Source organism: Aquarana catesbeiana, linkage group LG05, assembly GCF_042186555.1.
Source record: "Aquarana catesbeiana isolate 2022-GZ linkage group LG05, ASM4218655v1, whole genome shotgun sequence".
Taxonomy (NCBI): Eukaryota; Metazoa; Chordata; class Amphibia; order Anura; family Ranidae; genus Aquarana; species Aquarana catesbeiana.
The window spans coordinates 97165604-97190637 of NC_133328.1; the positions used below are offsets into that span (position 1 = coordinate 97165604).

A 25034-nucleotide genomic window follows, 5' to 3' on the forward strand; every position below is an offset into this window, starting at 1 on the left:
GTCTAGGCCATTCACTGTGCAGTTTTGTAATAATTGTACTTACAATACAAGTGCATGAGGCTCAGTCCATTAGTTTTTCATTAGGAGGATTTATTTTTGGATTAATGTGCATTTCTATAAGTTATTAGCTGCATATGGTTAACTCCTCTCCCTGTCCCATGTAAAACACTGAGCATTTCTTCACTACATGCTCTCTGTTCTATACATAAAAGGTGCAGTGAAACTGCCATTCTCATCAGCCAAATTCCTGCCAAGCAAATCCTTTGTCTGCTTGTCTACAATATGTTAAAAGTCTGGGATCAGCACTGTTAGATACAGGGGATTTTGTCTACCAAGCAAAAATGTTAAACCTTCTATAGCTGTTGCATTGTTAGTGCAGGCTCACGATAGCAGCCCCTGTCTGAACTGTGATATATATTGGGGTGTCCAATTTTTCTGTCTGTCAGATTTGTTGGCTCCTGTGTTGGGTTGGACAGCATCCAGCTCAAAGATGTCCCAGTATTCTGGAAAAGTGAGTACAGAGGTTTAGCTTGGCTCTGTATAGTCGATATATGAGAAAGAGCAAAAACCAGTTTCATTGTTTAAATGTGTTATCTCAGGCTGGAAGGACAAGGATATATATATATATATGCATGCAGTGGATAGTCAGCAAATGTGATTCTACTTTATGTAAATAATTTAGTTTATACACGATGTTAACATTTTAAATGCCATGGTTTTCTGAGTCACCTTTTGTGTATATTGAGGATTTCATAATTCTTTTAGTATAACGTGTTATTCAAGGCAACACTATTAAAGGTGAAGCAAGATCACAGCGTTATAGAGCATTATACATCAACATAGACATCCTGTTGTCAGCTAATCAATCAGCAGCATTGAATGCATAGTTTAGGTGCTTTTGCTTTAAAAGAAAGTTCCAGCTTTAAATCTGCTTTCTTTAAAACCTTTACTACAAGTTTCAGGATCACGTCATTGTATGTTTCTGGTCATATTCTCCTTTTTTTTCATACTGTGCCTTTGGCTTTGGTGCCTCTCAATTGTTTGCAAGTTTGTTTGCAAGACCGTACACACGGTCGGATTTTCTGACAGAAAATGTTCTATGGGAGCTTGTTGTTAAAAATTCTGACCATGTATAGGCTCCATCGGACATTTTCCATCACACAAAATTTGAGATCTTGAAAATCTGTTGTCGTAAATTCCGATCGTGTGTACACAATTCCGACGCACAAAGTTCCACGCATGCTCGGAATCAAGCAGAAGAGCAGCACTGGCTATTGAACTTCATTTTTCTCGGCTTGTCGTACGTCTTGTACGTCACCGCGTTCTTGACGTTCGGAATTTCTGACAAGATTTGTGTGACCGTATGTATGCAAGACAAATTTGAGCCAACATCCGTTGGAAAAAATCCATGGATTTTGTTGTCGGAATGTCCGATCGTGTGTACGGGGCATTAAAGTAAACCCGTGCATTGCAGGTACAAGATCTTATACTTAGCTTTCCTTCACTTTTCTTCACTTTCCTTCACTTTCACGCCATTCTGTTCAGCCCCCTAGAACAAATAACGTTAACCCTGTATAAGCTCCAAGTGAAAACCGGGAGCTTACACAGGACTGAGATCCTTACTTCACACCCACATAACAGTGCTGATATCTGAATGGCCAGTCTTCAAGCACTAGTGCTTTTATGTTAAAGAAAAGAGTCACATGTCCCCCATGATGGAAAGTGGCTGGTAATTTTTTCATTTCCGTAAGGTGAATAGATTGGTAAATACGGACAAAGGGAGGATCAGTATAAGCAACTAAGCCTGATACATTAACCTGCATGGACAATTTAATTTAAACTTCACACATTGCTAAATCTATATACAGACCACAGATGGTGGACAACTGTGCTTGCACTGTCTGGCTGTTGAAAGATCTTTCACACTAGTAAGCATGCACGTTTGTTTTGGGTGAACATGCATGTTTGGTTTACAAAGGTTGTAGAAAAGAACATTCTGGAAAAAAATATATAAATCAGCCAGAAAAACCTTGCTGGACAATTACTTTGTTGTCAAAGAGTGCTGAGCAAGGCATGTCTGCCGATGTCAGGGACGTAATGTATGCACAAGAAAGCTGCCTGATTAAACCATAGCAGGTTTGGGGCACCTTAACTACTGGGGGGGGGGGGGGGGGGGCAGTAACAGTTAATATTATCTTGTCAGCAGACCATTTATTTTAACAACATTTGTACTATAATATTATATTTACTTTTAACATTTTTTCCTGTAAAAGTCCCCCTTGTATAGACATCTAAAAGCACCAAGACAGGTTGTGGGTGCTGCCATCTTTAATGTGATCAGCCCCAGCAGATGTCATTCAAGTGATATTCTATAGTATTGCCCTTCTCTTCTCCCCTGGCATCTGAGTAAAAGGTTTTGTAGATAAGTGAGGGGAGGAGGAGATGTTTGTACTTGGCCATTGTTCAGAATTAAAAGCACATCCATTATTACCTTCTATGGCACCCTTTTTCAACCCTTTTACCATAGGGGAACTTTTCAATTAATTTTCAGTTCTCAGGGAACTTCTGCTAAAATGAGTACATTGGGTATCATTGGGAAAGTGCCCCTTACATTGATGGTCAATGGGAAGAATGCCCCCCTTAAATTTATGGTCAGTGGGAAGAATACCTCACTTACAGAGGTGGTCAGAACGCCACCCTTACCCTACTGACGTGGCATTAGATCTAGAACTATGCAGGCATCATTGGATTGGAGGTTGATCAACCACAGATTAAGGAACCCCTGGCAAGCTCTGGAGAAACCCTAGGATTCCATAGAACGCTGATTGAGAATGCCTGCTTGATTGAGTATGCGCAAAGATAGGAGTTTGGAAAGTAGTGTTCAGCACTAGAGAAAGCCAGAGCTGTGGCTTTTGAGTGTTGTCAGGGCCAAGGTAAGCTGGACAGTGTGAGGAGAAAATTATATATTTACATGTGATAAGAACAGCCTGGGTGTAAGGGGGTTTCAGCGAGAAAAGTAAACCTACATATAAAATTGTAAAAACGCAACAGAAGTTTAAAGGCAACATCTTGTTTTTTTTTATCCTGGCTTCAGTTGGTACGTAAATGGCCTACAGCTATAGCAGGTGCATGTTCCCTCATTAGTCAAAGCTGCACAAGTTGTTTTTTAGGAGTTCAATTCTTAACCCAAGAAGCAAGAATCCAGCACTTCCCAACTCATGATGACCTCTAGACACCTTGTGGGATCCACTGGAAATCCTGCTTTTAACCACTTCAATACAGGGCATTTAACCCCCCTTCCTGCCAAGGCCAATTTTCAGCTTTCAGCTCTGTAACATTTTGAATGACAATTGCGCGGTCATGCAACACTGTACCCAAAAGCAATTTTTATATATTTTTTCCCCACAAATAGAGCTCTCTTTTGGTGGTATTTGATCACCTCTGCGTTTTTTATTTTTTGCGCTATAAACAATAAAAGACTGACAATTTTGAAAAGAATACAATATTTTGTACTTTTTGCTATAATAAATATCCCAATTTAAAAAAAAAAATTATTTTTCCTCAGTTTAGGCCACTATGTATTCTTCTACATACTTTTGGTAAAAAAAACCAACAAAACGCAATAAATGTATATTAACTGGTTTGCGCAAAAGTTATAGCACCTACTAGGTAATTGATTTATGGCATTTTTTTTTTTTTTTACTAGTAATGGCGGTGATCTGCGATTTTTATCATGACTGTGATATTGCGGTGGACAGATTGGACACGTTTAACACTATTTTGGGATCATTGACATTTATACAGCGATCATTGCTATAAATATGCACTGATTACTGTTTAAATGTCACTGGCAGGGAAGGAGTTAACACTAGGGGGCGATCAAGGGGTTAAATGTGTTACCTAGGGAGTGATTCTAACTGTGGGGGATGGGACTGACTAGGGGAGGAGAGCGATTGGTGTTCCTATATACTAGGAACACACGGTCTGTCTTCTCTCCCCTGACAGGACGTGGATCTGTGTGTTTTTATACACACAGATCCACGTTCCTGCTCTGTCACGAGCGATCGCGGGTGCCTGGCCGACATCGCAGCCGTCGGCATGCGCATTGTCTCCTCGGAGACGAGCGCGCCCCCTATACCGACGGGAAGCCGAGGATGCCACATGACATCCACCCAGGATGGGAGTTTCCATCTGCGGACGTCATATTACACTAGGCGGGTATTGAAGTGGTTAAAGCTGAAGTTTAGTGAAAAAATATTTTTGTGGAAAAATTACCAGGGATATAACTCACCTGCAATGAAGTATCTTCTGCCTTCCCCTCCCCCTTCCACTCACAGAATTCCTTGCATTCACCTGACATTCACTTGCCTCTCTTCCACTCCATTCTTTAAAAAGAATGCAAGGAAAAAAAAAACCTTTTTTCTCTGATGCCTATAGACACAGGCCTAAAATGCCCAAAAGGTAAATCCAATCCTTATTGCAATGTAATATTTGAGCGTGGGTGAAGCCCAGTATCAGGCATACAGAAATATCAACAACTCCTCACATTTTGCTGAATGCGGCCAGAGATCTGAATTAAAGGAACCCAAACCTGCTGTTTGTTAGTGTTGGTTAATCAGCTATGGTGGCATGAAAGTAAAAATTAAAACAGTTTCTTGATTGCTTCAATCTGCTCTACAGAAACGTGATCTTGCTTCATATGTGAAAGATCCCCTTAAAATACATGAATAGATTTTTGATAGTTTGCTCATCTGTGATGATGAAATACAGAAGAGTGAAAATTCCTAAAAAATAATGACTAATAATGACCGGGCGTGTGCCTATGAGATGATGTGTGCCTACATGTTGCAATATTTTCCCCAAACTCACGCAGTAAAAGCTTTTATTTTTCAGAATACATTTTTTAGACGACAAATGTAGACAGAAATGAGTAATAATAAATATCCATCATACTCAATACTGAAGTGAAAATGGGATTTTAAGTAGGTCCATATTATATCTGTAGATTCTGGTGTGAAAAGTTACAAGTGATATCATCTCATTTTAAAACTTCTGTAAATCCAGTGGAGACATTTGTCAGGTTTATGGACAGGGGCATCTGCAAACACTTTTCCTAAAGCCCATTTTTTTCCCAGGTTCTCTTTTTTGTTAAAATTTCAGTATCTGTTTGTTAAAAAGCTAATTATACATTGTTCTGAGATTAACTCAATTCCTTAATGTGAAACTTAACTCCCAAAAGAGTGTTAGTTCTGTCCCCCCACCCCAAGCTGAAATCTTTTTTCCTCTAGATGTAAAGAGTGCCCCCTTGTCCTCTGTGATGACCTTAAAGTGAATAACTCAAAACCAAGTTCACTATATGGACCACTTACAGTGCCTTGAAAAAGTATTCATACCCCCTGAAATTTTCCACATGTTGTCATGTTACAACCAAAAACGTAAATGTATTTTATTGGGATTTTATGTGATAGACCAACACAAAGTGGCATATAAATGTGAAGTGGAAAGAAAATGATAAATGGTTTACAAAATTTTTGTGTGGCTTGCATCTATATTCAGCCCCCTTCACTCTGATACCCCTAACTAAACTCTAGTGGAAACAATTGCCTTCAGAAGTCACCTAATTAGTAAATAGAGTCCACCTGTGTGTAATTTAATCTCAGTATAAATACAGCAGTTCTGTGAAGCCCTCAGAGGTTTGTTAGAGCATCATGAAGGCCAAGGAACACACCAGACAAGTCAGGAATAAAGTTGTAGAGAAATTAAAGCAGGGTTAGGTTATAAAAAATATCCTAAGCTTTAAACATCTCACATAGAACTGTTCAATCCATCATCTGAAAAATGGAAAGAGTATGGCACAACTGCAAACCTACCAAGACATGGCCGTCCACCTAAACTGATAGGATAGCATTAATCAGAGAAGCAACCAAGAGGCCCATGGTAACTCTGGAGGAGCTGCAGAGATCCACAGCTCAGGTGGGAAAATCTGTCCACAGGACAACTATTAGTCGTGCACTCCACAAATCTGGCCTTTATGGAAGTGTGGCAAGAAGAAAGCCATTGTTGAAAGAAAGCCATAGGAAGTCCTGTTTGCAGTTTGTGACAAGCCATGTGAGGGACACAGCAAACGTGTGGAAGAAAGGGCTCTGGTCAGATGAGATCAAAATATAACTTTTTGGCCTAAAATCAAAGTGCTATGTGTGGCGGAAAATTTACACGCACATCGCCCTGAACACACCATTCAGCAGGGACAGGGAAGCTGGTCAGAGTTGATGAGAAGATGGATGGAGCCAAATACAGGGCAATCTTAGAAGAAAGAAGTTAGAGTCTGCAAAACACTTGAGACTAGGGCAGAGGTTCGCCTTCCAGCAGGACAATGACCCTAAACATACAGAATGAGCTACAATGGAATGGTTTAGATCAAAGCATAGTCATGTGTTAGAATGGCCCAGTTAAAGTCCAGATCTAAATCCAATTGAGAATCTGTGGCAAGACTTGAAAATTGCTGTTCACAGACGCTCTCCATCCAATCTGACAGATCTTGAGCTATTTTGCACAGAAAAATGGGCAAAAATGTCACTCTCTAGATGTGCAAAGCTGGTAGAGACATACCAAAAAACACTTGCCGCTGTAATTGCAGTGAAAGGTGGTTCTACAAAGCATTGACTCAGAGGGGGCTGAATACAAATGCACGCTGCATTTTTCACATATTTATTTGTAAAAAGATTTGGGAAATCATTTGTCATTTTCCGTCCACTTCACAATTATGTGCCGATTTGTGTTGGTCTCTCACATAAAATCCCAATAAAATACATTTATGCCCTGTACACACGGTCGGACATTGATCGGACATTCCGACAACAAAATCCATGGATTTTTTCAGACGGATGTTGGCTCAAACTTGTGTTGCATACACACGGTCACACAAAGTTGTCGGAAAATCCGATCGTTCTGAACGTGGTGACGTAAACCACGTATGTTGGGACTATAAACCGGGCAGTAGCCAATAGCTTTCGTCTCTTAATTTATTCTGAGCATGCGTGGCACTTTGTGCGTCAGATTTGTGTACACACGATCGGAATTTCCGACAACGGAATTTGTTGTCGGAAAATTTTATAGCCTGCTCTCAAACTTTGTGTGTCGGAAATTCCTATGGAAAATGTGTGATGGAGCCTACACACGGTCGGAATTTCTGACAACAAGGTCCTATCACACATTTTCCATCAGAAAATCCTATCGTGTGTACAGGGCATTAGGCTTTTGGTTGTAACATGACAACATATGGAAAATTTCAAGGGATATGAATACTTTTTCAAGGCACTGTATGTACTTATACATATTGAACAGAAAAAAACTACTAGTGTGTACTAGGCTTTTAACTGGGTTTGGTAAAGTAGAAGTAAGGTCAAAGCTCTTTTGGCCCTACTACTCATATGGGTCACAGGAGTGCACTTAGTTCTGCACTCCTGTGACCTGTATTCAACTGATGTCACTTAGCAGGTCCAGGCTCTGTAGAGATCCCAACTTTAATGTCGGGATCAACCCAGATGCCTGAGCAGCAGCTGGCTCAGCCTCTGAGCAAGCCGCTGAAAGACTAAGCCAGCCGCTCTCACCACCTTCACAGCCCTGTGCTCCAATGAGCACTGGAGGGGCAGAGCAGAGACCCGTGACTGACAGTCACTGGTTCTCTGCTCATTGAAGACCGAGATCTGAGCAACCAGCGGTCTTTGATGGCTCAGTAATCAGCATAGAGGCGGCAGGGGGACAGATGCAGCTTTGGACCAATGCTGCATCTACTTAAGTGAGTATGTATGTTTGTTGTTTTAAAATCCCTCACTTATCTTTTAAATGAGCAAACATTTCAAATGGGAAAGCCACATCAAAAATCATGTTAAGGTAAATATGATATCATTTTCCTTTAAGTGATGTTCAGAGGATGGAACAAACAGACTGTATAATATAGCTATTTAAGCACAATCCCCCAGTTAATTTGTATGTGCCAGTCTTTCAACTGTCATTCTGCAGCAACTGGAGGATGCTGAGACTCTGGGAAAAGGTCATGTGAATAACCATCAATGACATGTATATAATGGCTGTGTATAATACCTAGAACACACTATATTAAGTAGATAGCATGTCATCTTTGTGAATACCATACAAATACATATATATGTATCAAGATTCTGTGCAAGCAGCCCAGTCACTACATAATTCAAGACTGACAAGTACATAGAAATTTAGCAGAGTGCCTAAAGGAAAACATGTCCATCAAGTCTGCCCCTTTTTTTCTGTAAACTTTTTTATCTGAGTATAGCTCTATGTATGTTTTTTCCCCAAGCATGTTTAAATGCACTTATTGATGACTGGCTAATTTTCTATATAAAGGCTGTCTTGGTTGCATATTGCCCCCTCTCCCATCCATCATGGGACACACAAAGTGGATTTTAATTTTCCTGTTATGAAGACTGTTTTTATGGTGTCTGTTCTAAAATTGCACAACCTCTGCAAAACAGGCAGGTATAGGGCATGCACCTGAAAAAGTACATTCTTTGTTTTATGTTTTCATGATAGCCTTTGAATGAAGTTTAAAATTAAACCAAACTTAAGATATAGTTTTTCATGCTATCAAAATGAATATTTAACACATGCAGGTATTTGTTACTTCTCATACAGGCCAAAGTACTAGCCATGAAAAACCTTTATCTACCTTTTCCCCCCCAGAAGACCTTTGTCATTGTTTTGGTACCATCCATGGTTAGCTCAGCACTTTCTTCCTAGACTAAAATCTATGCCTTTAGATGACACAGGCTTATAAATCCTGGGGCCCGTGTAGTATTGCACTGTGTGACTTGCAACAAACTTACAGCATTGAAGTCTGGGAGAGGAGACTGGAAAATGTATTTTCTCCTACTTGATGCAAACTGATAATATCATTCTCCCAGGAAGGTCCTCTCAGTCTAGACACTTGCCTGCTTTCTCATAATAAATAATAGCACTTTTTGGATGTGAATGAATGATTTATTCTGTCTTGTTTTAGATCATCTTTTTTGAGGGAAAATGCTTCACAGGACGAAAGCTGGAAGTCTTTGGGGACTGTGACAACTTTCAGGACCGGGGGTTCATGAACCGCGTCAATTCCATCCGAGTAGAAAGTGGAGCATGGATCTGTTATGATCACCCTGACTTCAAAGGACAACAGTACATTCTGGAACGAGGAGAGTACCCAGACTTCCACCGCTGGAACGGACACAATGACCACATGGGATCTAGCAGGCCTGTCAGAATGGTTTGTGTTTTATTTATTGCCTTACTATAATTTATAAATGTATTTCTTGCTATTACTTAACTAGATGATGTCTAGGAGGGCTTCTCCATTCCTTGTAGACTAAACCAGCTTCTGATGCCACACTCTTTCTTCTGGTCAGTGGTGGACAAGGACAGGGCTCCTGGACAAAAAAAATCCTGGCCATTCCTTCTGTGCTTACCACTGTTCAGGGTGTGCATGCATGACAACTCTCAACATCACCTCTTTTCCCTAGTACACCCTACAAGTCAATACTCTGCTCTTCTTAGCAGCACCTGTTGCAGTCCTGTTTCTTCCAGTGTCAGTGAACTAATTGGTGGAGTCCTCAAAGTGGAACTAAACCCTCCTATCCTTTACAGCCAAGGGAGCTGCCATCTTAACTTCTGATTAATCTTCAGTTTACATGGTGCTGCACATGTGATCAGCCATTTGATGGTTTGAAAGTTTGGTTGAGGACTGATATAAGCACACTAGTAACCATAACAGTTATCATTCAAGACATTCCTTGAATGTAACTGTTTTGGGAAACCGTTTAATTGGTAGGTTTAATTCTGCTTCAAATGTTTAAGCTTCCTTAATGCAATATTCTCAAAATGCAAGCTTGCCATGTTGCTTATAACATATTCTTTGCCTTTTGCACTACCTTAATGAATACGCATAATTTCTGCCACCAAAGTATCATATATGTTCATAGTAAAAAAAATAGGGCATTCAACTTTTAAAATTGTATTTAAAAAAAAAGGCAAATGGCAATTGTCTGTATATGCATATTGCATATTAGTCCATGGGCGTCCGCAGAACTTTTTTCAGGGGGGGGCATCATTTTAGGGTCACCCATGTGCCGCCCCATTTTCAACAATGTCATTATGACATTGTCATGGTCAGAGACTACAGACATAGTACAGTCCCTAGGATAAGTAATGGATAATGGCCAACAGGCACTCTTACCAGACCCAGCGAAATTACAGAAGTGATCCCTCCGGCTGAAGGATCGCTCACTCTGGGTTCCCCGGGGGCGATTCTGTTCAGTAGTGTAGCATGTCTGTACCCTGGCAGTGGCTTAGTCTTTCTCTCTCTGGTGGTGCTGGGTAGCATGGCTCTCTCTGGTGGTGCTGGGTAGCATGGCTCTCTCTTGTGGCACTGGGTAGTGTTTTTTTTTTCTCTGGTGGCGCTGGGTAGCGTGGCTCTCTTTGGTGGCAGTGGGTAGCATGGCTCTCTCTGGTGGCGCTGGGTAGTGTGGCGCTCTCTCTGGTGACACTGGGCAGCGTGGCGCTCTCTCTGGTGACACTGGGAAGCGTGGTGATCTCTGGCTTTCGCCCAGCACACGCCTCTTCATTTGTCCTGTAGCACTCCCTCAGCTTTTTGTGCAGGCTGCAGTCTCTCAATCTCTCTCTTGATCGAGCTATAGCCTCCTTCCTGTGGAAAATGGGGCTGCCAATCTTCGGGACTACATGTCCTATGATGCTCTCATAGTCTCCTTTGATTGGCCCTCAGTTATGGCAAATGGGGAAGAAACGGAGCGGGTAGGAAGCTGGACGGGGAACCTAGTGAGAGCTGCCGTCTCTATTCCCTGACAGGAGAAAGGGGGGCGAGCGGGGGAAACCTCTGACAGCCTGCAGCTCGCCTTTCTCCTGACACAGTGCCACCGAGTTCTCTGCTGGACTAAGCAGGGAAAAGATCCTGCAGTCACACTACACTGATGGGGGGCTTGACAGCACCTTGATGGTGTCACCCCGCTGGCTGCCCGCACCCCCATAGCAACGCCACTGTGCTGAATGTGTCCCGATCCAATCCTTGATTCCGGGGGGGGCACTTGACCCCCCTTGCCCCTACCTGCGGACGCCCATGTATTAGTCATATGTGTTTCAGCAGTTAAGGTAGATGGTGATGCTTACTCTAGTACATTTGCTGTTTTTCTTCCAGCATGGAGAACACTACAGACTGGAGCTGTTCGAGGGATGCAATTTCACTGGTCAGTGCATGGAGTTCTGTGAAGACTGTCCTTTCCTTCAAGGACGGGGCTGGAACAAAAACTGTGTGAACGCCATCAAAGTCTATGGTGATGGAGCGTAAGTATCACATACTAATGGGAACAAGATGCAGATAAAAAAAAACCTTCACAAGTTTAAAACCTTCACAAACTTAAAACCATTTTAGTAACTTTTACACCATCTTACTACTTTGCATAGAAGAATGCTTGCAGTATTTGAAAGCTGCTGACTTTTATTTTTTTATTTTTTTTAAGCGGAACTCCGCTTTAAGCTCAACGTTTAGAGGCAGAAAAAAGAACCCTTCTGTTTTGCGTTTTTGAGAGTAGTTTTCCGGTGGGAAAAAAATGCTAAATGCTCCGAAACGCTTCTAAACACTCTTAAACACCTATACAAAATCTCTCTATATATATGAGCGTTTTTTTCTGCCAAAATAATTGGCTTTTTTTAAGCTCAGTGTGCATGGACCCTAAAAATGAATTAAACAGCATTTTCAGTTTGTGGTGCTCAGAAACAATTTAGTGCTGTTTTAACTTGAACCTGTGAACCTGGCACCTTTTCTTAGTACTTTGAGTTACTGAGCCAAGGCAAGCTTATTAAGTCAGAGCTCTTAGTTTACAAAGGCATTGTGTGTCATATACAACTGCAATGTATTTCTTTTACAGACAAAAAATATACACAAAAGAAAAAACTAGCAGGTGCGCTGATCAACAGCCCTCCAGCTGGCTATTGGTGATAATAGACAAGTCAAAGGGTGCTGCCTCTCTCTATGGATCCTCTGGGTGGCAGGAACACATCTAGACAAAAAAACAAAACAAGAGAGCGTAAAGCCACCCTAGTGTAACTCGGCTTTACTATGGTAAAGTTAAAAACACTACAATGGTCAAACTCGCATTATGTGAAGATAGATACAGCATAAGGATTCCACGGTGGAATCCTTATGCTGTATCTATCTTCACACAATGCGAGTTTGACCATTGTAGTGTTTTTAACTTTACCATATTAAAGCCGAGTTACACTAGGGCGGCTATGAGCTCCCTTCTTTTGTATTTCTTTTAAAGAAAATACGTTTTCCACCTTTCTCATCTTTTTTGGTATCATAGTACTTCTGATCACTTTTACATGAACTTGCAGTAGCAGATCCATGGCTTTACTACGTATAGGTTTCCTGATGGAGACAATAGTGCATCTGCATAGCATGATGGGGGGAAACAAAGGACAGCAAATGGGAAATAGGGATATAGTGTTGTCACTCAAAAACAAAATGCATCAAAACCTTAATAGAAAGCTTGCCTTTTTTATCATTGAGCACTGAAGATAACATTTTCACATATTAAATTAGATTTTTGTTATTTAGTTGGGGTATACTTTCAGCAAAAGGCTTTATAGAATATAAGAGATCGGAAACACAAAACACGGTTCATGCGGATAAAAACACCTTTTAATGAATCTGAAAAATAAAATTGCACTTAACAGCAAAGTGGCTTGATCAGGGCATATCGCCAGGGACAAATACCAGGTCACATCAACAGAGGCTTAAGATACTCTCACTAGGAAAGAGGCATCAGGAGAGCTATGACCAGAGATGGTGTCATCTGGAGTGAATACTGCAGGAACCATGTGATGGTCATTGACAAAAATTAGAAAACCGTTTTTTGTACTTTGGGTAGAGTACCTCCATTAACATGGTATACGGCCCATACCCCTCCAGAACATGCCTCACTCTGGTTCTCAGGCTCCAAGCAGCTTAATTGGGTGCCATTTTTTTGTCTTCTCCTAGCCTATTTAAAGGTTACCATAGTGCCTCACCCTCCACTCTGATGAAGGGAAATGAGCCTCATAGCATGTTAGTGGAGGTACTCTATTTATCCAAAAGTCTCGTTTTCTAATTTTTGTATATGACAACCACATGGTTCCTGCAGTGTTCACTCCAGATTATACCATGACCAGGGTACAATTTAGCAAACAGCTAGATATATAGAAGGAATACATACAATAGAACAGTTTTTCCTGCCAAAGGATTTATATTTCTGTCCATACAGTTTTGAGAAATGATCAAATAATGTATATACACTGTTAATACTCATAAACAGTTTATTTCATGCTGTATAATACACAATCTATTCCTTAAAACTGCCCATATGTGTTCTACTTGTCAGCCATGTGAGCCATGTGAGGCTGTTTTGACCTTCTTGGATAAAAATCTTTGTTTCAAATAGTTTTTATTAAAGCTTGAACGCAGACATGTACAAATAGCAGTTATCATACATATAAATAATATAAAAGAAGCAGTAATAATGTTACAAAATCCAGCATTTTTAACTACTTCAGCCCCAGAGGATTTGGCAGCTCAATGACCTCTGCGATTTTTTTTTTTTGCGATATAAATGGAAAATTTAGAAAAAAAATTATATTTTCTACCTTTTGTTATAAAAAAAAATTAACAAACTCAATTTTAGTCATACATTTAGGCCAAAATGTAATCAGCCATATGTCTTTGGTAAAAAAAATCAATAAGCATATATTTATTGGTTTGCGCAAAAGTTATAGCGTCTACAAACTAGGGTACATTTTCTGGAATTTATGCAGCTTTTAGTTTATGACTGCCTATCTCATTTCTTGAGGTGCTAAAATGGCAGGGCAGTACAAACCCCCCCAAATGACCCAATTTTGGAAAGTAGACACCCCAAGGAAATTACTGAGAGGCATGTTGAGCCCATTGAAAATTTTATTTTTTTGTCACAAGTGATTGAAAAATGACAAAAAAAAAAAAATGCACAAAGTTGTCACTAAATGATATATTGCTTACACATGCCATGGTTATATGTGGAATTACACCCCAAAATACATTTTGCTGCTTCTCCTGAGTATGGAGATACCTCATGTGTGAGACTTTTTTGGGAGCCTAGCTGCGTACAGGACCCTGAAAACCAATCACCGCCTTCAGGATTTCGAAGGGTGTACATTTTTGATTTCACTCCTCACTACCGATCACAGTTTTGAAGGCCATAAAATGCCAAGATAGCACCCCCCACCCCCAAATTACCCAATTTTGGAAAGTAGACACCCCATGCTATTTGATGAGAGGCATGTTGAGTCCATGGAATATTTTATATTTTGCCACAAGTTGCGGGAAAATTAAATTCATTTTTTTTTTGCACAAAGTTGTCATTAAATGATCTATTGCTCAAACATGCCATGGGCATATGTGAATTTACACCCCAAAATACATTCTGCTGCTTCTCCTGAGTACGGGGATACTACATGTGTGAGTCTTTTTGGGAGCCTAACCGTGTACAGGACCCCAAAAACCAATCACCGCCTTCAGGCTTTCTAAGGGCGTAAAATGGTGATTTCACTTCCTTACTACCTATCACAGTTTCAGAGGCCATAAAATGACAAGATAGCACAAAACTCCCCCAAATGACCCCATTTTGGAAGGAAGACACTTCAAGCTATTTGATATTTGGGATATTTATTATAGCAAAAAGTAAAAAATAATGCGTTTTTTTTTTCAAAATTGGCGCTATTTTTCTGTTTATAGCGCAAAAAATAAAAACCGTGATCAAATACCACCAAAGGAAAGTTGAAGGGAAAAAGGACGTCAATTTTGTTTGGGAACCACATCGCAGGACCGCGCAATTGTCAGTTAAAGCGACGCAGTGCCGAATCGCAAAAAGTGCTCTGGTCTGTGGGCAGCCAAATGGTCCGGGGCTTAAGTGATTAAACTGTTCCTTTCATTTTTTATTTTATTTTTTTATCATTTTTATTGTTATCTAAGGGAATGTAAATATCCCCAATTGATAGCAATAGGTAGTGACAGGTACTCTTTTTTGAAAAAAATTGGGGTCTATTAGACCCTAGATCTCTCCTCTGACCTCAAAGCATCTGACCACAACAAGATTGGTGTGATAAAATGCTTTGCCAATTTCCCAATGGCGCTGTTTATATCCGGCGAAAGTCCAGCAACATACCAGTACGCTGCTGGTCCTTGTTGGGCATACATTGTAATGTTCTTTTTTTCATGCAGCCTGTGGGCTGAACGAAAAAAAGAGATTGATCGGTGGGTATGCCCACCATTAGAATACCACCCTTCATCCACCCACTTCTAATGATGCATCATTTTTTTTTAACTGTGGTGGTGAAATCACCTCCGACAGCACTGGAGTCACGGCTTTACGTATCGTGGGAGCAAACACCGTTGCTGTCAATATAAATAAACCCGTGCTGCAGCTGAATGGCGTACCTGCTAAGCAAATGATGGTTAACAATAAAGCAAAGTAACATTACAGTATAACAGTAATGCCCCGTACACACAGTCGGACATTGATCAGACATTCCGATAACAAAATCCTAGGATTTTTTCCGACGGATGTTGGCTCAAACTTGTCTTGCATACACACGGTCATACAAAGTTGTCGGAAAATCCGATCATTCTGAACGCGGTGACGTAAAGCACGTACGTCTGGACTATAAACGGGGCAGTAGCCAATAGCTTTCATCTCTTTATTTATTCTGAGCATGCGTGGCACTTTGTGCGTCAGATTTGTGTACACACGATCGGAATTTCCGACAACGGATTTTGTTGTCGGAAAATTTTATAGCCTGCTCTCAAACTTTGTGTGTCAGAAAATCCGATGGAAAATGTGTGATGGAGCCCACACACGGTCGGAATTTCCAACAAGGTCCTATCACACATTTTCCGTCGGAAAATCCGACCGTGTGTACAGGGCATTAGACATACCATACCTGCAAAGCAAATACAATAAAACATAGTAAAAATAAAACATTGCAATCTGTGCCTAAAAAAATATATGCCGAAGCATGGGGGCAATCCGCCCCTAATGTTAGGAGCAAATCGCTCCTCCACCCCTGCTGCCCCCATGCTTTGGCATATATGGTCTTTTTTTTTTTTTAACTGTGGTGGTGAAATCACCTCCGACAGCGCTGGACTCACGGCTTTATGTATCGTGGGAGCAAATGCTGTTGCTGTCAAGATAAATAAACCCGTGCTGCAGTTGAATGGCGTACCTGCTAAGCAAATGATGGTTAACAATAAAACAAGGTAACATTACAGTATAACAGTAATGCCCCGTACACACGGTCGGATTTTCCGACGGAAAATGTGTGATAGGACCTTGTTGTCGGAAATTCCGACTGTGTGTAGGCTCCATCACACATTTTCCATCGGATTTTCCGATCATGTGTACACAAATCCGACGGACAAAGTGCCACGCATGCTCAGAATAAATAAAGAGATGAAAGCTATTGGCCACTGCCCCGTTTATAGTCCCGACGTACGTGTTTTACGTCACCACGTTCAGAACAATCGGATTTTCCGACAACTTTGTGTGACCATGTGTATGCAAGACAAGTTTAAGCCAACATCCGTCGGAAAAAATCCTAGGATTTTGTAGTCGGAATGTCCGAACAAAGTCCGACCGTGTGTACGGGGCATTAGACTTACCATACCTGCAAAGCAAATACAATAAAACATAGTAAAAATAAAACATTGCAATCTGTGCCTAAAAAAATATATGCCGAAGCATGGGGGCAATCCGCCCCTAATGTTAGGAGCAAATTGCTACAAAATAGAGAGAACGATAGATATAGAACAATAGTGAGCGAACAGTAGAGCGGACAGTAGAGAGCGAACATAAGAGAGAGAACAATAGAGAGAGAGGAAAAAAATACAACCACAACTATTTTTGTTTTTTTTATTTAATATTTTTTGTGTGTTTTTTTCCCACTTTTTTCACTTTTATAAAAACTGTAAAAAAACTGTAAACTGAACGTTGCAGATTAGGGTCTCTAAAAATGTGATGGCCATCACATCTTTCGAGACCCTGTGTTAGTGTGCCTAGGACTGTGTGGTGCTGTACCCTACGCTAAAACTCCACTAGTGTGTGGTAGCGTTTGAAACATTCACCAATGCAGGGACCAGGTTGGTCATGACAGGAGGAACAATAAAAACGGGTTAACGCCTAAATCCGCGTTTGCTGCAGACACAACATATTTTTTGGGGTTTCTTTGGGTAGGGGTACCAGGGAGGACAAAAGGAAAATGCCTCTCATGCAACCGGCTCACTGCATTTGGATTAGGAAGTTGGGCAAGAGCACCATCTGGAAACAGAAGGGCTCTGATGATCTCTTCCTGGAATTTAAGGAAGGATCCAGTCCGTCCTGAAGCTTTGTATAGCACAAAAGCGTTCAGCAAAGCCAATTGAAATAAATAAACAGACACTTTTTTGTACCAGCGTCTGGCCTTACGGGCAATTAGGTACGACACCAACAACTGGTCGGTGAGGTCCTACCCACCCATGTTAAGGTTGTATTCATGGACACAGAGGGGTTTCTCCATAACACCAGTCGCCGTAGGAATTTGGACTGCCATGTCTGCATGAAATGAGGACAGAACAAAAACATTCCGTGAATCCCTCCACTTCACTGCTAACAAATTATTACACCTCAAGCAGGCTCTCTAAGTCGGGAGTCTACAAGCCGTTGGGGGAAGCCCCGGCGATTAGATCGCATAGTGCCACATGCGCCAATTCCATAATCAAAAAGGTGACTAAAAAGTGGCATGCTTGTGTAATAATTGTACACGTACAAGTGGTACCCCTTTCCAAATAAGGGTGATACCAAGTCCCACACTATCTTAACAGCGCTCCCTATGTAATCTGGTCAGTTCTCCGGCTCTACGTGACTATCTCTTCCCTCATAAACCATAAAACTATATGTATAGCCTGTGGCCCTGAGTCCCTGGGACTCATCAACGCAGACAACTTGATCGGGAGTAAACAAGGCTGAAAAACATTGGTTCGAGTGGTTTACGAGGGGCCGAAGTTTGTAGAGCCGAATTTTGTAGAGCCGATCAAATCCAGGGTTACCCCAAGGATGACAGAGTTCATTGTCGCTGAAGTGCATGAACCACAAGATCTGCTTGTATTGTGTCCTTGTCATGAAGGCAGAGAACACGGGTGTATGGTGAATTGGATCAGTGGACCAATATGACCTCAACTCACTTTTTTTGGTTATGCCCATGAGGAGAGATAGGCCCAGAAAGGTCTTAAATTCGGAAACCGTAATAGGTCTCCAATCTTTGGCAAAGGTCAGCTGGGGATTAGCGGCGATGAATTGACCAGCATACACATTGCTTTGGTCCACAATAGATCTATAGAGATCTTCGGTGAAAAACAGTGAATAAAAATCAAGTGACATAAAATCAACTGTTTCCACCTGAATTCCGGGTTGGCCAGTGAATGGGGGAAGTACGGGTGCTGCAGAAGTGGTGGGCTCCCAATTAGGATTGGCAAATGCAGCAGGAAGGGCACTATGAGCTCTACGGGCCTGTGTTTGTCTTCTTCTTGGTGGCAGCGGGCCACTACTTGTGCTTGCCACCTCGCCAGCTTCAACTGCAATTATGGGACTCGCCACTTCACCAAGTGTTACTGCAGTGCTGCATGTATGACCAGGATGTACTAGACCGATGGTGCTTGTCAGTTCACCAGAAGGAATAGCAGCGTTAGTACTGGCTCTCTGCTCCATACGAGGGACCTGCGGTTCTTGCACCTCAGCGACAGCAGAAGAAGATCAGGGTCTGGTACGCCTGACCTTGGCAGGGACCACAACTCCGTCGTCAGAGCTATCTGTCTGGATGCCACTGCTCTCCACAGGTTCGTATTCTGAGCCTGAATCTGACAGATGAGTGACTTCCTCTTCACTATCTGTCATGCTCAGAAATGTGTAGGCCTCTTCACTAGTGTACCTTCAATTTGACATTTTGGTCTCTAAATTTACTGGTACACTAGTGAGACTCACAGGTAAAAAAGCTCCTGACTGTTAGCGACTGCTACCAAAAAAACTGTTAGCGATCGCAGGGATCAGGCCTGATTCTGCGAACGCTGTAGTTATGTGTGTTGTATTTTGTAAGTGACAGTGATCGATTGATACTGCACTTGGGTGGGCTGGGATGGGCGGAGGGGCTAAACGCAGGTGCTAGCAGGTATCTGGGCTGATCCCGCTAACACTGCTTTTTTGGGAACCCTAAACTGCTGGGGAGGCTAGTATAGATCTGATCAGATATCGATCTGTTCAGACACTATACTACTAAGGGAGGCGTATGGTGCATGCGTGGGTGTTAGCGGTACTGGCACTAATCTGACGCTGCCTGGGGCGACGCAGACCCTATCTGACTCTAAAACCCAACTTTGATCACCCGCCGGGTGATCAGGGGGTTAAACCTTTATTGGGTAAAATACGGCGGGTGCCCTGACGCTATAAAAAATAACCTAGCTAAACTATGTCACCTGTGACACTTATACTGTGATCACAGGTGACAGGAGGTAATCAAGGGGTTAGGCCTTTATTGGGGGGGCTTAGACCTATCTGGGCCTAAGACTAATTACCCTAACACTGATTTTTGTCACTAATGACACTAGATCAAAAAAAAAATCTGATTGCTGTACTGGGTGACACAGTGACAGGTGATGAAAGGGTTAACTGGGGGGGGGGGGGGGGTGATCGGGGGGTGAATTGTGTGCCTACGTGACCTGGTGTCAGTGTAGTGTTGGTGCAACTCACTGTTTGATGCTCTCTCCTCTCAGTCTGGAACGAAAAGACTGACACGAGGAGAGATGACATCACTTCCCCTGTCAGTGTTTACAGTTACACAGTCAGGGGAAGGATTTCATTCATCAGGAGCGATCACCAGGTCCAGGACAGATTTCATTGGCCTGGGCCTGGGGATTGATCAGTTCCTGATTGAATCCGATCATCGCGGATGGCGCACGCATCACGTATAGTAACGTGATTTCACGCAGCCGGACCAACCTGCCGCAGTAAAACTGCCGCAGCTGGTCTGGAACTAGTAAAGATTAACATCCGTCTGTCTTTTTTCATTAGCTCTACAAAGATTGTTTCCTTTAACCAAAAGTTAAGTTTAAATTTTATACAATAGTAACAGTAATAACTAAGCACCCACCATCTGCAGGGATTTGTCCATAAGGGGCACAGGGGCGCCGCTCCCCTAATTTTTATACGCTGCCCCTAATCTCCATGCGGGGCACCGGACGCATAGAGCTCTATGAGCTTTTTTTTTTGGGAAGTACATGATTAGAATCTGAGGCTCTAATTGGCTTCAAAAAGGGGTGGGCTCGGGGGACAGTACACTACGCCCTGAGCCCACCCAACTGTGACATTAGTGAATGTTGATTCACTATTGTCTTCCTGCTTCGCCTCCCGGTAAATCAGGGCAGGAAGCGGGTCCTAAGACTGGATTGTCCGGGAGGAGAAGCGACCAGATTGTCCGGGAGGAGAAGCGACCGGATGGGGTAAGTGTGGGGCTGGTGGGCTAGCGAGCAGACGAGCGGGGCTGGCGAGCGAGTGGTCGGACATTTGGGGGGTTTGTTTGCTTGTTTGCCAAAAAAATGGAGCACCAGCTGCCACTGCCCAACATACAAAATTATTCAGCTACTAATCTGCACCTCGAAAGATCTCACCACCTACACTCAGGGGGCAACCTCAGGAAATATAAGGGACCACACACTCCATTTGGCATTTAAAGGCCTGTACAGATTGGGTAGTATACACAAAATACTTTTCATATACAGTGGGATTGCACTCTGTGTATTACTTTGTAGGCATTAGGAGCATTGATTGTTTTCCAACTAGAAGTAATTCTAAAATGTGCTGCTATTAAAATATATGTGATAATATACCGAAATTGTAGTGGTAATCTATTCATTGTAGGGTTGAGGATAGCCAGGTGGGGAGATGGAGTGATAATAATGCCAGTAACTGAAGAGATAAGGGAGAACACAGAGTTCCAGGATAAAAATCTTTCAAGGCTGACAAATAGCTATTTGGATATAGAACTGAGAGAGTGGAAATATGCTGGTGGACTACACTGGTGCATGTATACAATTCCTACACAGTTGTGTGCTCTGCCAAAAAACATATCAATTTGCTTTGGCTATTACCAGATAGTGCTGTGGAACTGGCCTTCAGCAGACAAATGCCAGGTTATCCACCCCCGTATGTGTATGGCCAGATTTATGCAACATTTTCATGTGTGTGTTTTAACGTTATACCTTTTATGTCATTTCAGCTGGGTCTTGTATGAGGAACCCAACTATCGTGGACGCATGTACATTGTAGAAAGAGGAGACTTCCGCACATTTAATGAGTGGCAGGCTCAGAGCGCAAACATTCAGTCCATCAGACGTGTTGTAAACTACTTCTAAGCACTGGACCTTAACCTCAGTCAAAGGGACACTTGAACACTCAGTAACACTTACCTCTTCTCAGTGAAAAATGCCCAATAAATTCTTAAACTGTGTTTTCTGGCTTCAGTTTTTACTCTGAATAAAGAGCAGTGTACTGTGTGCCGAATGGGTAATGGTTTTCTAAGAATACTCCGGTCAGCTTTTCCTGTTAGACACAAAACGATGAGCCAAGTAAGAGACCTCATTACAGCCAATCAGTATTCCCAGGGGGTTAAACTTAAAGTGGTTGTAAACCTCAGATATGAAATATGAACAAAGGATATCCTTCTATAATGTGTGGTTGTCTCAATTAAGAGCAGTAAGTGCCATTTCTGTTTGCTGCTTCGTTCCTCTGCTATCTGCATGAATCACTTCTGACACGTTTTCCTGACACCGAGAGATAAAAGGTGACAGGGGAGAGACCTCCAGCACACAGTCTGTGATTGATAGCCTCAGATCTGTTCCTGTGTTAAGGGTGCGTGTCCCTTCCCTTCAATCAGCTCTCAGAGCTCTCATCATTAAGCTCTGCAGGGTGTCATTTCAGCTCTCTGCCACCTGTTTTATGAAAGTTCAGACAAACTTTATAAATTCTGTTTTTTTAATGGATGCAGAAGAGGAGACTGCAGATAAACAGGTGCAATGTATGTAGGAGGCTTTGTTTCATCTCTGTGTATCACCTTTGGCCAGTTACTTCACTCTGTGTATGGAAGGGTTTACAGACACTTTAAATAAAAGTGTACCTCTAGGCAGACAAAGCTTTTTTCCTGACACCAAACATGGCAGCATACATATGATATAGCTCCGCCCCTATATACACCCACATGACCTGTTTAACTCTATAAAAGTCTGAGTAAGAGCTACCTCCCCCATTCTCCTTTTTGTCCTCAAAATATCAACACCTACAGACCATTACACACAGGATAAAGCTCTTACCTGCCGACTATGTCGGAGTCCGTCTGGGTTCAAGCCTCTCCCAGCATGCAGTCCCACATCTTAGGCTGCTAAATGCATCAACAAGGTGGAGAACCCCTTCTGGTGGTCTTTTAGGGTCGAGCGGTTCTTTAATCAGAGACAACAGTCCTCTTGTGGCATGCCTGCTTTGGAGTCCGGATTTAAATTTGTTTGCCAAAAGAAAGGGGGTATATATATATTTTTTTTTTCTCTCTCTCTCTCGCTTCCCTTATTTCTCTCTGTTGCCATGCAGTCCCCCTTGCACCTTTCGGTTCTTCCGCCAGCATGAGCCTAACACCACATAACAAAGACCACCGCAATACCAGGTAAGGGCCAACTTTGGGTAAGTAAGAAGATGTGGGAAAAGAGTGAGTTCTGCCCCGACGAGCGTGTCTTCCTGTCTATTGCAGTCCCGGCCACTCACTCTCCCGCTCTAGGATGTCCAGAGGCCCTCTGGATCGTCAGGATTTTTCCAGGGCAGAAAGTGACTCCTCCTGTCCTGGCAGACCCCAGTACAAAGGGCACAAATGTACGCTAAGAGAACGCACACAGCTTCTCCTCCGAGGGCTCAGCGCCCGAAAGGCAAATGTTGGTCATGTGGAGATGAACCTATGCCTGGAAAGCTACTTTGCAGCAACTGCTTCAGGCAGCTTGCCAGAGACCAGGAGTATGAGAGTCAGCAGGTGTCAACCTTGCTCAAGAAAGTAGTCCCCAGCACCCTGACAGAATTTTCCGGTCGTCTCGAGCAACCAGGGACAGAAGCGGACGAACAGTGTGGGCCCTGCACCAGATCCAAACCAAGCCATTCAACCCTCTCTAACTAGAGGGGTACTAGGCAATTCAGGGGTGACTCCAGCCCAGCAGATTAGGCAGGATGATTTCCCAGACCCAGTATTACAGCTAACCTTCCAGGCAGAGGGAGAAGATATCGCCTCCTCCTCGGCAGAGGATCCTGAAGGTTCAGGCTTTGATTTTGCGCTAATTCCACCATTCATTAAGGCAGTAAAAGCTGCACTGGAATGGGGGATCCGGAACCTCTTCCAAAGAAGGAGAAAACCTATTATCACACACCATACAATCTGATTTTAAATTGTGTGGCAATCGCTGCACAACACACATTAGGTGCCTTTATCCTTTCAGGGCACCCCAAATACAATCCAATTCTGCTGTGATTGTCACGTGGGAAATTGCACCTTTAAAAACATTGTGCAAAGCTGGTCGCCCCTAAATAGGAGCAGGGGCTTCTTTTTGCACACGTAGAGCAGTCAAGTGAATGGGCCGCCCCATGCGAGTTGCAACATTGCGTTCAAATCGCTCTTTGAAAATCGCTTTGCAGGAACACTTGTCCCCTCTACGTAATAATACCAAATGCCTCTGAAAAGTGACCTAAGTACAGATTGCTTTTCAGTGCAATAGCAGAGCTTGCTGCCAGTGTGAACAAGCCTTTGCTTTCCATAGGAGGAACCTAAAGAAACAGGTAGCTACCTTTCCTCTTATGGCAGAAATAAGAGGCCTGTTTCAGGAGGAATGGGAAAAGGGGGAGAGAAAATCCTCCTCAACCAATAGGTTGCAGAAGTTGTATCCACTAACGGAGGAGGATGCAACTCCTTTATCTAACCCACCAACAGTGGATGCGGCAGTCACCAGACTGGCCAAGAATGTGGCACTTCCGATGGATGACTCTTCCTCCTTTCACAATATTCTTCATTAATGCATTCACATGGACTTAAGAAAGTTTTACCTCGCGGCAGGTGGTGCTTGTAAACCTGTCGTTGCTTTATCATCCATAGCAAGTGCTATGCGACTGTGGGCGCAGAACTTGCGATCAAAAACCAGCTGCCAAAAGAAAAAAAATCATCAAGGCTCTTGATGAGAGAAAACTCTCGGCAGACTTTACAGGTGAGGCAGTTATAGACATCATTCGATGGTCCTCCAGAGCCATGCTCAGCTCATTCATAGCCAAAAGAGTGCTGTGGCTAAAACCCTGGGCGGCTGACCCATCCTCAAAGCAGAATTGCTGTAAACTGCCTTTTGATGGGAAGGGGCTGTTTGGCCAAGAAACTGGAGACTGCCATCTCCAGGGTTACAGGAGGAAAATCAGGTCTTCTGCCCCAAGATGGAAGGTCCAGACGCCAGAGGGGCAACCACCCAGAGGAGTGCCAAACAGGTACTGGGATTTTGGAGGCTTTTGCCCATCAAAGGACTTCAGAAGGCATTGGAGGGGTACACAGTCAACCTTCATAAGATCGCAGAGAGCTAAGACCACTGCGGCTCCTCAAGACACCCAGAAGCCCTTTTAATGTCAGGCCCGCCCAGGAGGCGGTTGTAGCCAGGTGGCTCAAAGTGACCCAGTTCCGGCAAGACCACTGCCAAAAAATGGCAGATTCAGTCCACAGTGGCGCAAGGCCATTATTGGCTGTTCAAACGGTAGCCCCCAGAACTACCTCAAGAGGCTGAATCAATTTATCTGGATAGACTCAAGATGGAGTCTCTCCATACCATAATCCACATTATTCAACCAGAAGACTGG

At 42.7% G+C, this 25034-nt stretch overlaps 1 protein-coding gene across 1 annotated transcript; it reads left to right on the plus strand.

Moving 5' to 3' along the window:
- The first annotated feature begins 390 nt into the window (after nt 1–390).
- On the plus strand, nt 391–21627 carry CRYGN (crystallin gamma N). Its single transcript, XM_073632672.1, has 4 exons — nt 391–511; nt 9035–9283; nt 11225–11370; nt 21397–21627. Exons 1-4 carry the CDS (start codon nt 491–493, stop codon nt 21530–21532), a joined length of 552 nt encoding a protein of 183 aa, XP_073488773.1. The 5' UTR covers nt 391–490; the 3' UTR covers nt 21533–21627.
- The last annotated feature ends 3407 nt before the right edge of the window (nt 21628–25034 follow it).